At 56.2% G+C, this 14829-nt stretch overlaps 1 protein-coding gene across 10 annotated transcripts in view; it reads left to right on the top strand.

Annotated features, from left to right (window-relative positions):
* The window catches only part of NPHP4 (nephrocystin 4), a 111088-nt gene that overhangs the window by 16535 nt on the left and 79724 nt on the right, over positions 1–14829 (top strand). For all 10 annotated transcript variants that reach the window (XM_042995967.1, XM_042995966.1, XM_042995970.1 and 7 more), the window contains 4 exons: positions 363–515; positions 8342–8514; positions 9629–9693; positions 13135–13290. In XM_042995967.1, coding sequence (XP_042851901.1) covers positions 363–515; positions 8342–8514; positions 9629–9693; positions 13135–13290 — 547 coding nt within the window. The remainder of the gene's footprint in view (positions 1–362; positions 516–8341; positions 8515–9628; positions 9694–13134; positions 13291–14829) is intronic.

Below are 14829 nucleotides of genomic sequence, written 5' to 3'. Positions count from 1 at the left end.
GTCTCAAGTGCCATAACCTGGGCTTGTTCTCTCTCGGGCCCGTGTGGTGTCAGGTGCCTGTGTCTCTTCAGCCGTGGCCTCTTGTGTCTCATTGGCACTGGGTGAGTCTTTTGCCCGTGTTGTCTGTACCTTGGGACTTTAGTGCTTGGATTGGCCAGGGGAGGGCCCAGCCCTTTGACGCATAACCCCCCACCCCCACCCCAAGAGCACTAGCCACGGGAGAGGCAGTTCCCCCAGAGGATATTGACCCCTAAAACCGGTGGATTCTGAGTGCCCCAGTTCTCCCAGGCTGGCCGGTCAGCACGTGGGGCATGGCTCGTGACGTCGGGAAGCCTTCAGGGCCGGCACCTTCTGTCTCGCAGGGAGTGCTGGAGGTGCTCTCGGAGGTGGGCTGCTGTCTGCGCGTGTCCCTCTTTGATGTCACCTACCGACACTTTTTCGGGAGGACGTGGAAGACCGCCGTGAGGCCCGTGGAGCAGCTCTCCAGGCAGCCGTCCAGGATCATCTTCGACGAGGTGGGCCTTGTCGGCGGGCGGGGCTGCTCTGGGGCCAAGCACACGCCCTGTGCATCTCAGACCCGAGGCGCACTGCCGCAAAGCTGGTCTTAGCCCTGGGGCACTCCATTTCCAGACCCAACCGGTGCGGGAGCCACGTGTCCCGGGCAGACGAGAGCGTGTGGCTCTGGTCCAAGCAGTGGGGCGGGGGACACTCGCGGGTCTTGTCACCTTCAAGGAACCCTGGAGTTCGTGGAGCAAAGTTAGGAGATTATCGGTCTCACTGACTCCCCCGTTTTCTCTCACCCTCCTTGTCCCCCTTCTTCTTTCAGTTTGGTTTCCTTCTTTGTCTTCAAGACGGGTGTTTGAGACTTAGCAGGAGGGAAGGCGACTTACCCAGGTGGCAGGGGGCAGAGCCTGGACTGGGACCCACGCCTTCTGTGTCCACACTGGGTGCTTGCGTTGGCACTGCTGCTAACGTCACTGGCCCCTGCCCCGCGGGCTGGTGGTTTCTGGCTTTGTCCGGCTGCCCCCAATACAAGCATGTATTCAGGCCTTGGGCTGGGTGCCGGGGGTGAGGGTGGACGGCACGGTCACGGAGCTCACCGCACAGAAGGGGGGTGATGCGCAGAAGCAGGTAACAGAGTCATTGTAAGTTGCGGTGAGCTTCCAAAGGAGGCTGGTACGCTGCTGTCCCGGGGGGACGGGGAGACCTCTGCGGGGAGGGGAAGAAGGAGGGGCTCCCCTGAGTGAACGTCGAAGCCGACGCTGCAGGCAGAGCAGGGTCACACACGCACCAGCTTCCCGACGCGGCCCGTCTGCTTGATTGGGCTCCTGTGGGGACGTCACAGGTGTGGAGAGGGCCGGTGCCCTGTTGACTTGATCCTTCTCGGGTGTCGAGCGGGGCTCAGGGGAGCCTGGTGCTGTAGCCGTAGTGCAGTGAATGGTGAAGCTGGCAGTGACCACAGCCGTCCTGGGAGGCGTCACCGCATGTGACCACAGCCCGAGTGCCCCTTTGCTGCTGGGGACCGTCCCGGCTCAGTCCTGAAGCTGCGGGGGGCCGGCTGAGCACGCCGCTCCCTGCATTTGGCTGCCACCCAGGGTTCGGGCTGTGGTCGGGGCGCGGATCCATGCGCTGGAGCCCTGCCTTCCCAGGGTAGGAGGGCGCTCATGCCCCCAGAGGTCAGGAAGGTTAAATGAGGCCTTGGGAAAGCATGTGTCCTGGGGACGAAAGATGTGTCTGATATTCAGGTTGTCACACAGCCTATGCAAATGCTACTGAAGAGTCTGGCTGGCTGCATCGTACGTGAGCCACGTGTGGGTCTGTGGACAACTCCTTATAGGGCTGTGTCAGCATGGGCGATGAATGGCCTTCTCGCCCCTGACACGGCTGGAAGAGGTTCGCCAGGAGCAGCGTGGCCCTGGGGTCGTGGATCACCTGGCCGGGCTCAGCCTCCGCTGCCTTCGGGGGTGGCCTTCGAGGGCCAGGCTGCTCGGATTTCTCTTTGTCGTGTGTCTGGTCAGGCCCACGGAAGCCTGGTTTGTGACATGACCACAGCGAATGATGGAGGTGTGGACGTGAATGAGGAATGGTGGACGTGGGAGTTCACCGTGGGCTGGGCCGTGGGCGGGCCTTGGCTCACAGCACGTTATGTGATTCCGTCCCCCCAGCCCTCCTCCAGAGGACGGTGTCATATGTCCCTCCTTACAGTCATCAGCAGGTCAGGAGGCCGGGAGTGCCCGCTCCCAGGCCCCTTGTGTCACTGGGTGGAGGTGAGCCCTGAAATCAACGCCTGAGTGCTTTGCGGTCGTGGGTTGGGAACGAGTCCCTCTCCCATGTCCTCCCCTTGGCACCCCTGTCCCTGACCAGTGCCGAGTGGTGGGACTTCCCTGTAGCGGCGGGGTCACGTCCCCCAGGCCGCGCTCTGCCCAGAGTGGCTCGGCCATGGTGACCTACGGAACTGGCCACACCGTAGAAAACAGCCTCCGGAACTGCCCTGCTCCTGCTGGACCTGTCCAGGCTCAGCACTGCTTCCCCCAGAGGCCTCTGCTGCCACACCGGCCGTGGGATGCGTCAGATGTCACCCGGTCCTGGGCCCTCCACGTCTGCTCAGCCTCCCTCGCTGTTTGTCTCCTGCTGAGTCGGCCATGCGGCGGGGGACGGTGCGTTAGTGAGGACACAGTGTTTAAAGTTTCTGGAAAATTCTGCACCCTCCAGTCTTGCAGTTGCTGACGTGGAGCGTGCAGCAGGGCCAGTGGGTGAGCAGAGGGTTTTTGGGGCGCAGTGATGCCAGAAGAGTTGCTCAGGAAGCGGCTGCTGTCCAGCTGCTATGCCCAAGGCGAGCAGCAGAGGCCAGTGGCGCCCCAGGAACCGGCCGGCCTGCTGCGCCCTTGAGCACAGTCCTCCCGGCCCAGCACTTCCTCTCTGATTCTGATGATCAGAATACGGAAAAATCAGCTCCTTTCGAGTTAGTTAAGGAAAGAATACCCCGTGCGGAGTGTGTGTGCGTGCGTGTGCGTGTATACGTGTTTCCATGCACTCGAGCCATGGAAATGGGGAGCACTCCCGTGGTGGCACTCACAGACAGGAGGGTCTGCCCTTGCTGCCCACGCACCTCTGGAAACAAGTACAACTTGCCCTTTTTAGAGGGGATTCGGAAATTTGGCGAAGATCTTTTTCTGGTTTTATTAATTGCTTGTGTTTTCTGGTTTTACCGGTGGGCAGTGGCGTGGGGAGATCTGATTGGAGGTGGGCAGGCCGCCAGTAGCAGGCCCCCATCCTTGGAATCACCATGGCCGTCCAGTCTAAATGTGGATTAATGAGCAAAGCCCGTGTGCTCAGGGTTTTTACTGAGTTGTCAGTGTCATATGGGTCCCGACTTTATTGCTTGGCAAATAACGTCTTGGAGAAAGACCTTGAAGAAAGAAGTCTTGCCTTGAACCTGAGCTGGTATTTCCGTGAGTGATGAATTCCTCAGGCTCAGCCTCCCCCCTCAGGCTTGCCTGCCTCCCCCGCTGAGGCTCAGCCTCCCCCCTCAGGCTTGCCTGCCTCCCCCGCTGAGGCTCAGCCTCCTGAACTCAGGCTCGGCCACCCGGGCGCTGCCTGGTGGAGGCTCTTAGCTCAGAGACCAGAGTTCTGTGCTGTCCTTTGAGACCCTCCTGGTGCAGAGGAATCGCCTTTTACTTCCGCTGAGATGGTTAATAATTTGTTCCACCTCTCAAAAAGTATCTTCTGAAAAATAATCTGGGAAGCCAAAGTACCGTGCGGTTTCTGCATTTTCCTTCTGAGACGTATGTCGTTCTCCTTTAAACTCTCCCCCTAACAAAGCACACGCAGGCTTTCAGTGACAGCGTCCTGTTTCCTTCTCGTATATTTTTTAAGTTATTTATTTCGAGAGAGAGCTGGAGAGCTGCAGGGAGAGTGAGAGAGAGAGAATCCCAAGCAGGTGCCACACTGTCAGCACGGAGCCTGATGCGGGACTCGATCCCGTGAACCGTGAGATCGTGACCTGAGCCGAGATCAAGGGTCGGACGCTTAACTGATCGAGCCACCCAGGTGTCTCTCCTCCTCCTTGTGTTTTATGGGAGTGACCAGACAGGACCGCCACCACGCAGACCGGGCTGGCTGCCTCCAGGGCTCCCCTCAGCCCCTGGTGTTGCTACAGGGGTAGGTACACCAGCGGCCTGAGCTCGAGGTACAGCTAGTGGGGTGGCCTCTGCTACCATGCCAGTGTCACGAGAATCCACTCTCAAATGGTCCTGATTCGTCAGGCGGTGACAGCCATGTGATTTCCTCTTTAAAAGTGGACACTCTAGGGGTGCCTGAAGTGTTCAACTTCAGCTCAGGTCATGATCTCCCGGTCTGTGGGTTCTGGCCCGGTGTCAGGCTCTGTGCTGACAGCTTGGAGCCCGGAGCCTGCTTCGGATTCTGTGTCTCCCTCTCTCTCTGCCCCTCCCCTGCTCGTGTTCTGTCTCTCTCTGTCTTTCAAAAATGAATAAATGTTAAAAAAAATTAAAAAGTGGACACTCTGGCCCTGGGCGTGGGGGTGGTATAAGGGGGGGTGCAGGCTCTCACTTAGTCCTGGGGGGCTTTAGGCCAGGCACCTGGACTCTTGGCTCCGAATTCCCTCGTGTGTGCCTGAGAGAGAACGGTGTGCATCTCGTAAGGCTGCGGGGGTGCCAAATACGTTCTCGAGCACGCAGCCGGTGAGCAGCGGGCACTCCTCCATACACGCTTGGCGCCAGGCCCTGTCCAGGAGCCGCACAGACCACGATGGAGAAGACTGTGTGTCCCCACGCTGGCCGGGGTTGACGCTTACGTTGTCCCTCTGGAGCAGGGCCTCTCAGCCTGGGCGGGCTGACCCCTGGGGCTGGCCCTGTTGTGTGTTGTGTGCTGTGGGTGATGGCGGGCTCTGCCCTGGGTGCACAGAAGCCTCTGACTTTGGAGCTGGAGACTTTGCGTTTCCCAGAGGAGAGTTTTGTGTCACAGGGTCCCCGGGTTTGGGGCACTCGGGCTCATGGTGGGAAGTGCACAGGAAACCATCTGAGCCTCAAGTGGGAGGCCGCAGGAAGTGTTGGTAAGCCATCTGCCTTCCTGAAGATTCTCTGTTAAAGGCTTGTTGGAAAAGAATTGCTCGAAGACACCGTTGCCATCTCTGCTCCTCTCTTCCCTGGCCTTGCCGCCCAGCCTTCCACTTGCGACTGAAGCGAGCAGGTCGAGTGGCAGTGCGGTTGGGGACGCGTGGCCGCGGCCTCTCCATCACGGCGCGTCATCAGACGCCCCATTTCAGTTCTGTCATGTGGGTGAGAAATGAGGACCTGGCCCCTGGGCAAAATGGTGTCCATGTTTTGGAAGATGAAGGCGTGAAGACAGGAGCATTTGCATGATTTATTAACCTGTTTACCCCATCAGGGAGGAATCCTGTCAAGTGTAGATGAGTGGGGATGTGACTGGAGTGAACGAGAGCCCCCCTCTTCAGTCCCGAGAGTTCTTCTTTTGCAGGTAATTTGATGGGCTTGACTCAAACTTTTAATCACGCGGTTTTAGTTGATGCACAGGATTTTCCTCTCGCAGCCTGCCTCGTGGTGTTAATTAGACATCCTTACACTGAAGGCCTTATTTGCAGTTTTGGCTCAGCTGAGTGCTGGCGGGAGTGCTGGCGGAGTCCAGTCGCGTGCTGCAAGGTGGGAATGGCACCTCGGTACCGGGTGGGCCGGGCTGGCCCCGCTTTGCCCTCCTGGGGAGGGTCCCCGCAAGGCGACCAGAGTATTAAAGCTTGTTAGAAAACAAAAATCAGGGGCCGTGGGGTTCAGTTGGTTAAGCGTCCGACTCTGGATTTCTGCTCGGGTCACCATCTCGTGGATTGTGAGTCTGAGCTCTGTGTTGGCTCTGTGCTGATGGTGTGGAGGCTGCTTGGGATTCTCTCTCCCTCTCTCTGCCCCTCCCCTGCTTGAGTGTTCTCTCTCTCTCTCTCAAAATAAATAACTAAGCTAAAAAAAAAAAACACCAACAAACCCCAAAAACCAAAAATCAGCTGTGTAAATTTGACAATCTCATTGGCTGTATTCACGACTCATGAATGGGGCGGCATCCCATCCGGCAAAGAGAAAGGAGCTGGACAGAGTGCGGGGCTTTCATAGAACAGGGTGGGAAAAAGTCATTTCTGCAGAGAGAACATTGTTCTCGGGTGAGGTCCCCTTCCTGTGGGGGGAAGGCAGGGGTCAACCAGGCGGTCTGTGTCACCAGCACCGACCAGGGAGTCCCAGATTGCCGGGTTAAAGGTTACATGCCTGAGAGGTGGAGACCACACTAGGTCAGGCGTGGCCTTGTTTGCTGACCGGGGCTCGGCACAGGTGACCCTGGGGCCTGTTGTGTTCTTTCTGAGAAGCTCCACGGCTGCCTTGTGCTCTTACCCCTGGCAGCCTTTTTACTTCCACAGGCTTCTGGTGGGTTCTGCACTGGGTATGTGTTTTATACCTGCCGAGGCTAGCCTTACCTTTGAGCTCTGAACTTGGGGGTGGGGTCGTGTCTTCAGGTTCCTTAGAGATTCTTCAGCACGGTGCTCTCCCCACACTGAAGGCTCCGTAAATGACGTTTGGAAAAGAGCACGCGCCCTTCACGGTCAGTAGTGACAGGGTAACACCCTTCAGGCCTCGGGTCACGGTCGGCATGCTGTGCTCCCGGCAGCCGACGCTCCTGGTTGAAGGTGGGGTCTTTGGGGACAGACAGCAACGGGGCTCTGCTGTCGTCGTTTCCGGTCTCAAATCATCGTCTTGGGGGGCAGATGGCAGGGAAGGGCCACGGCCCTAAATTCGAACTTGGACCTGCTGAACAGCTGGTGCTACTGCTCCAGGCAGAGCAGTGTCAGGGTGACCTCCGAGTGGGGGACCTTCGTGGCTTTGCATCGGAGCATCTGTTTCGCTGCCGAAAGGAGAAGCGGGCGGTGTTGCTAACACGGATGTACCCAGGTATTGATAGGACAGGTGAGATGGTGACAAACCGACGCTGCGGCCGGCCGTTCAAAAACAGTTCTTGAGTCTCGGAAACAGAAACATAATTCTCTCTTGGTCCCACCACCTGTCAGCTGTGAGTGGCCATTATTTCATCATTTTGCCATAAAAGATAATAGAATAACGATTTATATCTCATGGCTGATGTTTTAATGTGTCTCTCTGTTATTCTGGGCTGACAGTCTGTGATTACAGGAAACGTTTTCTCGGTGACACCCTGGTAATGACTCATTAATGGGGGATTAGTCCACGGTTAAATCACATTGAAGCTGCCCAGCGTGGCCTTGCCTTACCGCTCCCTGGCTGGGGTGGGGGGGTCTATGTGTGCAAGGGGGTGACCTCTCAACCGTCACTCTCCCCCAGTGCGGACGCAGTTCCGGGGACGCTCCCAGTGCAGAGCCACAGCTCAGCACCTCTGTCTAGGTTTGACCTGCGAAGCCCGGCCGCGATCCTGTCCGCATCCTCGGTGCCTACGCCGTTTATTAGCTTTAAACAGAGGTGACTGCGCTGGGCTCACCAAATAAAAGAACCACAGAGCCCACAGAGCGGAGGCGCGTTCTCTTCTGTGTCAACGGAGAACGCCACCGGGCAGCCAGGCGGAGAGGCAGGTGGCTCTGACTCCCCTCTGTTGTCTTTCCCTTAAGGCCACCACCAGGACGACCCCCAGGATGGGCGGGGCGGGGCGGGACAGGGCCCAGCTGGGGCTCCGATTGCATAGGATGGAGCGGAAAGGTGACAGGTGGGAAGCCTTTTAGGAGCCACCTGAATACCGTCTACTTGGCTTAGGTCCAAAAACAGTCTTGTAAGAAAAGGCTGTCGAGGTGATTTTTGTCGTAAAAAGATGTTAGTTGGGCTCTGAACTGGGGATGATTACATAGCATCTCAAGAAATCTAAGGATCCTGCTTAGTTGAAACAGTTGGTTTGGTGGAACTTCGTAACGGCTGCACAGAAAACGGACTAGGGTCGACGTTGGCAAGCTGGGTTGAAGTTTCAGGCGGTGAGTGTTCTGTGGGACGGGTCGGCAGGCGTGTGTGTTTGCAGTGACTGGTTCCCACGAGGAGACGGGGGCGTGAAGTCGCTCCTGCCTTCCTTTAGGTGCAGGGCCTGCGGCACGTTCCGTGGATGGGAGTGGATGGGAGTGGATGGGAGCTCCTGGAACAGAACAGCTTCGTTCGTTCCCGTCCGAATGAAAAGCCGTGATGCCAGCTTCCGACTCCGACGGAGCTATTCTGCTCCAGGGCCCTAGAAGGAGGTGTGTCCCAGGAGGAGACACGTTTGTGGCATTTTAGGACCTGCAGGACAGTCCATCACCTACGTTCTGGTTTCTGTTTTGCAGTCCTTGTATTTTCACACGTCCTTAAACCACCCTAACATCGTGGCTGTGGTCGAAGTGGTCACCGAGGGCAGGAGGCCGGATGGCTCCCTCCAGGCTTTGTCATGTGGGTTCGGAATTCTTCGGATCTTCGGCAACAAGCTGGAGTCTCCTACCTCAGCCTCCCAGGACAAGCGGTATCTGCCTCGTTTTCTTTATCCTGGGGATTTTCCAGCCTCACTCTGGGGAGAGTTAACTGCTCATCATCCCCCACACAGAAAGCTTTCCCTTTGTCCACTTGTGTTGTGGTCTGTTCCCAACGGTGTGTACTGTGGGAGGTTTTTGCTTTGGAGTAGCTGGGTTTGCCATTTCTGAGTAAGCCGGGGAGTTGTCCTTTAGATGGGGGTGGGGCCGGCTCTGGCCCTGGGCGTGGGGGTGGTATAAGGCGGGTGCAGGCTCTCACTTAGTCCTGGGGGGCTTTAGGCCAGGCACCTGGACTCTTGGCTCCGAATTCCCTCGTGTGTGCCTGAGAGAGAACGGTGTGCATCTCGTAAGGCTGCGGGGGTGCCAAATACGTTCTCGAGCACGCAGCCGGTGAGCAGCGGGCACTCCTCCATACACACTTGGCTCCAGGCCCTGTCCAGGAGCCACACAGACCACGATGGAGAAGACCGTGTGTCCCCACGCCGGCCGGGGTTGACGCTTAATGTTGTCCCTCTGGAGCAGGGCCTCTCAGCCTTGGCGGACTGACGCCTGGGGCTGGATAAGTCTTTGCTGGGGGGCATCCCATGTGCTGCAGGATCTCTGAGAACATCCCTGGCCTTACCCACTAGATGCCAGAAACCTCCCAGCCTCCTCCCCCCACTTGTGACCATTGGAAATATCTGTGGACGCTACCGAATATCAGGCAGTCTCACCCCTGGTTGAGAACCAGTGGTCTGGATACACAACCATGGCACTTCCTCAAAAGTTGTCTTTGCTGGGACATTTCAGAACGTTATAAATTTCCCTGGTGTAGTTTTCTAGCACCTGGGTGCGTGGGGGCGGGCTGTCCGTGTGCTGGAAGTGTGTGGCCAGGGGCACGGGGGGTGTGGGGGGCGCCAGGGGCGTGGGTGGCACGGGGGGGCTGCTGCTTCGCTTGGCCATCTCTCTTCTTTGCGGAAGGTGTGATTGTCTGGTGTGTAGAAAGCTCTAGTAAGTGTGGGGCGGTTGGTGAGTTGCGTGCTTTCCTTCCGAGACGTGTGGCTGGCGTCTGGTGACTGGAAGCAAGACGCGGAGAGTTGACGTGCACCCCCTGGACGTGTCTTGCAGGTTGAAGCTGTACCACGGCACCCCCCGAGCCCTCCTGCACCCGCTTCTCCACGACCCCGTAGAACGTAAGCGACGAGGCGTGGCCCGGCCTGGCCCGCGGTGTTGCCGCGGAAGGTCCTGCCGTCCTCAGCAGCACTGGTTCACGCTGTAACTCTGAGTGCTCTCTGCCCTCAGTCCATCTTGGGATCTTTCTCCGTGTAAACCTATCAGCTTAGCGGATTTATTTAGTGAATTAGGGCAAAACTTCTCACGGGCCTGGAGTTTGGACACAACTGAAGGAACACTAACGTGCCAGCCTGAGAGGAGGGCATTGCTTCCTGCGGACGTCCCTGGGACAGCAGCCCCGGAGCCTCCTGGCCGCCGGGGCGGCAGCCTTGCCCACCAGACGGGGTAGTTGCTGTCGGTCACCGGCCACGCGGGCACCAGAGACCTTTCGCCGTGAGGCCCGCTGGTTCCTCTCGGCACGGCACGGCCTTCCAGCTGTGCCTGACCGCAGAGGAGTGTCCTGCAGGGCCTCCCGCCGTCCCCCACGAGGTCCAGCAGCCGTGTGGAGGATGGACAGATGGATGGGGGCGCCTGGCAGAACATCTCCGAGGCCCAGGGTGGGGGTGTGGAGGGGTCAGGTGGTCAGAGGTGGATCCGTTTGGGAGGATGGCTTTTCTTGTCTTAGACTTGTTGCCGGATTCTGTGACAGGAACTTTGAGCCTGCCCCGTGGCCTGAGTTAAAAATCGAACCAATCCCACACCTTCCACTGCCCATTGAATTTGGTGAAAATTTCATTACAGAGGAGCAATCAGTCCAAAACTTTATTTTAGTTTTTAAAGTATTCAAAAACATTTTTTTAATGTTTATTTATCTTTGAGACAGAGAGAGACAGAGCGTGAGTGGGGAGGGGCAGAGAGAGAGGGAGACACAGAATCCGAAGCAGGCTGCAGGCTGTGAGCTGTCAGCCCAGAACCCGACACGGGGCTGGAACTCACGGAATGGGAGATCGTGACCTGAACCGAAGTTGGATGCTTAACCGACTGAGCCACCCAGGCGACCTAAGATATTTTTTTTAAAGTTTACTTATTTTAGAGAGAGGGTGAGAGAGACAGAGCTCATGTACATCCACGCGTGTGAACGAGCAGGGGAGGGGCAGAGAGAGAGAATCCCAAGCAGCCTCTGGTGTCAGTGCAGAGCCCGACTCGGGGCTCTAACTTGCAAGGAACCCTGAGATCATGATGTGAGCTGAAATCAAGAGTTGGACGCCTAACCAGCTGAGCCACCCAGGTGCCCCTGAAACTTAATTTTATTGATAGAAATTGACTTTTAGGTTATTTCTTAATTGAGCCTAATCATTACTTTGCTGGCATTTTGTGTCCTGGAGCATCCTTAGGATCAGGACTTTTTTTTTTTAATTTAATTTTAAGTAGGCTCCATGCCCAATGGTGGGGCTCGAATCATGATCCTGAGACCAAGAGTCACATGCTCCATCGACTGAGCCAGCCGGGCGCCCCAGGATCAGGACCTTTAGACAGATGTGCACAGCCAGCGGCTTGTCCTGGGGCAGCAGTGGAAGGTTGTGTGCTGGGAGCTGAGAGCATGAGGGTCACCTTCTCGTGGGCATTTCCTGAAATGTACAGATTTCTTGCTCGAATGGGCAACACATTCACATGATTGAGAATTAAAACAGCATAAAAAAGTTTAAAAAGGTCCAGTGAGGCCTTCCCCCGCTGCTCTGCTCCCTCCCTCGCACCCCTGGGTGTCTCTAGGACCCTCGTGTGGGACAGCGGCAAGAACACATTTCCGGGCTCTCATTTTTGCCTCCTCTTTTCCCCTTGACAGTTTACCTTAGTGAAGTCCTCCTGTTGGTCCCTGGAGTGCCCCCCATTCTTCCTACGGCCGTGTGCTGTCGTTGAGGTCACGTTCCGTGCTTTACTGAGTGGTCCTGCGAGCCAACCTTGGGGGACCCAGGGGACAGAGTTTGGGAACATTGCTGGTGTGGACAGCTGCCGTTTTGCACGCGTGCCCGCACAGCTGGGGGTTGAACTCCCGGAAGCCGGGGTGCTGGGTCTGAGGACTAGTTTGTAACATTTCTCCTGATTTCCCTGCATGGAGGCCCGGCCAGTGTCTTTCCAACCAGCCATACAGAGAGTGCCTTTCAGGGCATCTAAATCTTAAAGTAGGCAGCAGACCCTGTGTCTGTGGTGGTTAGGTATTAAATATATAGTTTTTGTTCATTTCGTTTTCTAACGAATGCAGTAGGTCATATTTAGCTCATTTCTTATGAAATCGTGTAGCACGTTGTAGTAGGTGCTTAGGCTCCTGTCAGTGGAAGAAATCAAGTCCCAGCAAGACTTTTTTGGGGGGCTGTGTAGAGGGCCTGTCTCTGGTCCGTCTCAACTCCAGGGCCCTGTGGTTCTGGGCACCGCACTTCCTTGAACCTCAGTTTCTGTTGACGCTGTTCCCTCCATCTTCCCGAGCTCTGTGTCTGAACCCTTTTTTTTTTAAATTTTTTTTTTTTTTTAACGTTTATTTATTTTTGAGACAGAGAGAGACAGAGCATGAACGGGGGAGGGGCAGAGAGAGAGACACACACAGAATCGGAAGCAGGCTCCAGGCTCTGAGCCATCAGCCCAGAACCCGACGCGGGGCTCGAACTCACGGACTGTGAGATCGTGACCTGAGCTGAAGTCGGACGCTTAACTGACTGAGCCACCCAGGCGCCCCTCCGAACCCTTCTTTAGCCGTCTCTTCCTCCAGGATGCTCTCCCTCTTCACTTTCCCTGGTCCGCTATCTGCTGTCCACACCTACCTGGGGTTCAGTCCCGTTCTCCCTTGTGCTGTGGGTATCGCGGTGTTTGTGTCTTGGTCTGTCCTTGAGGGCTGGGCTCTATCTCAGAGGCTGCTGCTCCCAGGTCCCAGTCCTGCTGCTCCGTGGGCTCGATGATGCAGGTGCTGAGTGGGAAGGGAGGCAGGCTGGGGCCCAGGCTGCCTTCTAGACCCCTGGTGATAATGGGGACTGGGTGGTTTCTGGACTTCATGACTCGGGGTGGGGGGGGAGGGGTGAGCAGGAGGGAATTTGTTGTGTTGCATTAAAAACGAGTATCTGGGAGGGCGCCTGAGTGGCCCAGTCGGTTAAGCGTCCAACTTCTGCTCAGGTCATGATCTCAAGGTTCGTAAGTTCGAGCCCCACATGGGGCTCTCTGCTGTCAGCACAGAGCCCGCTTCTGATCCTCTGACCCCCTTTTCTGCCTGCTTGTGGCATGCATGGTCTTTCTCAGAAATAAACAAACATTTAAAAAAAAAAATAAAAAGCAGGTATGTGTGTTTGTAGTTTCACCAGAGAGTTCTTAAGGATCAATTCTTTTTGCTTTTTAGGCTGAACAGAGCATTTCCCCTGCCTTCGTGGAAAAATGCGTTTCCTGCTTGCGGTGTTTCTTTCTTAGATGCTCAGTTTATCGACTGGTTTGACCCAAAGGGCCTTTGGTCACAGCTGTCACATGGGTGTTTTCTCCCCCAGAAAACAAGCATATGACCCTCATGGAGAGCTGCAGCCTGCAGTACATGCTGAGGCCACACCTGCTCCTGGAGCCCGTGTTCCATCTTCTTCCCGAGAACCTTCTGGTGTCTGGTCTGCAGCACATTCCTGGCCTCCTTCCCGCTCACGGAGAAAAGGGTAAGGGCTGCTCGTCTCTCTCCATTTGGTGTGTCTGTATGATTGACGGCTGATGGCTAGACCTCCTAGGAATTGGGCTCTACAGAGGGGTCTGGGTGTGGCTAGGCACCCTCAGCAAGAGGCCTGGTAGAGGTGGTGGTGGGAGAGGGAAGGGGGGAGGGGGGGAGGGGGAGGTGGTGATGTGGGGCGAGGGGGAAGGACGGGGGCGGGAGGGAGAGAGGGGAGGGGAAGGAGGGGATGAGAGGGAGAAGGAGGGAGGGGCAATGCCCTGTCTGCCTGTCATCCCTTCTGAGCAGTGTCTCGTGTCCCTCAAATCACTTCTGTTTTCTTTCCTGGGGAAATGCTTTCATAAGACAGATAGTTCACATCTTTATGACCAAGGTCAGGAAAACCACTTGCTAGATCTCTCGGCCTTCCTGGACGCCCCTGTCCGTGGCTCAATTATTAATTACTTTTAAATTGTGGTGAAATAGACACGACACAGAATTTACTATTCTGACCCTCTTCAAGTGTGCAGTTCGGTAGCGTTAAGCGCATTCTCGTGGTTGTGCAGCCGCCACCACCACCATCCACATCCAGAACCTTCTCATCGGCCCAACCTGAAGCCCTGTCCCCACTAAATACACACTCCCCATATCCCCTCCCCCAGCCCCTGGCCACCACCGTTCTTTCTGTCCCTGAATTTGACTCCTCTAAGGTCTTCCTAGAAGTGGAATCATCAGGATTCCACTTCTGTGACCAGCTTATTTCGCTTGGCATCGTGTCCTCAAGGGTCATCGTGTTGAATCACACTTTGGGATTTCCTTCCCTTTTTAAGGCTGAATAATATTCCATTGCACGGATGGACCACGTTGTGTTCGTCCATTTACCTTTGGACGGACACCCGGGTCGTTCCGCCTTTTGGCTGTTGTGCCTAATGCTGTTATGAACGTGGTGTGCAGTGGGTTGGTAATCTTTGAACACTGAAATCCACGTGGAAGCCTCAGGACTCCGTCTTGGCGTGATTTAGAAGTAGGTTCTCCAGCGGTGGATTTGGGACAACCCCTTCATGCCTCGGAGATCACTGCAGAGATGTGCTCTGCTCTGGGGTCCCGCTGATGGGCCTTGACCTGGGCCTCATGCTCCTTCTGGGTACTTCCAGGGGCTTTTAGTCTGGTTGCGTGAGGAATCCAGGAGAAGGGACCACCCCAGTTCTTTCCCGCCCGCACGGCGGAACCTCTTGTCCTGGGTGGTCTGGCTCCTTGTTCTGGCCCAGGGAGAGCAGGATGGGGCATGAGTGTGAGTTGGGATGTGCCGAGTTTTGACTTAGAACAGTGACTCTCAAGAACCCAAAGAAAAGGTGTAGTTCAGCTCCAGTATGAGAATGTTTCCAGTAACGGTGTCCCTGCACGTGGCTTGGTGTTCTGGTCCGTGCTGGGATGCAGACGTTGTTATCTGAGTTCATGAGTTTCTTGGATGGGTCCGTGGGGGTCATCTCATCACGAGGTCACTGTTTTTCCTAAGAAGAGATAACGATGCGTGAAAAATGATAAATTAACT

The sequence above is a fragment of the Panthera tigris genome, chromosome C1, assembly GCF_018350195.1.
Source record: "Panthera tigris isolate Pti1 chromosome C1, P.tigris_Pti1_mat1.1, whole genome shotgun sequence".
Taxonomy (NCBI): Eukaryota; Metazoa; Chordata; class Mammalia; order Carnivora; family Felidae; genus Panthera; species Panthera tigris.
Note: the sequence above shows the minus strand (reverse complement) of the source record. Positions and strands in the feature narration are given on the sequence as shown.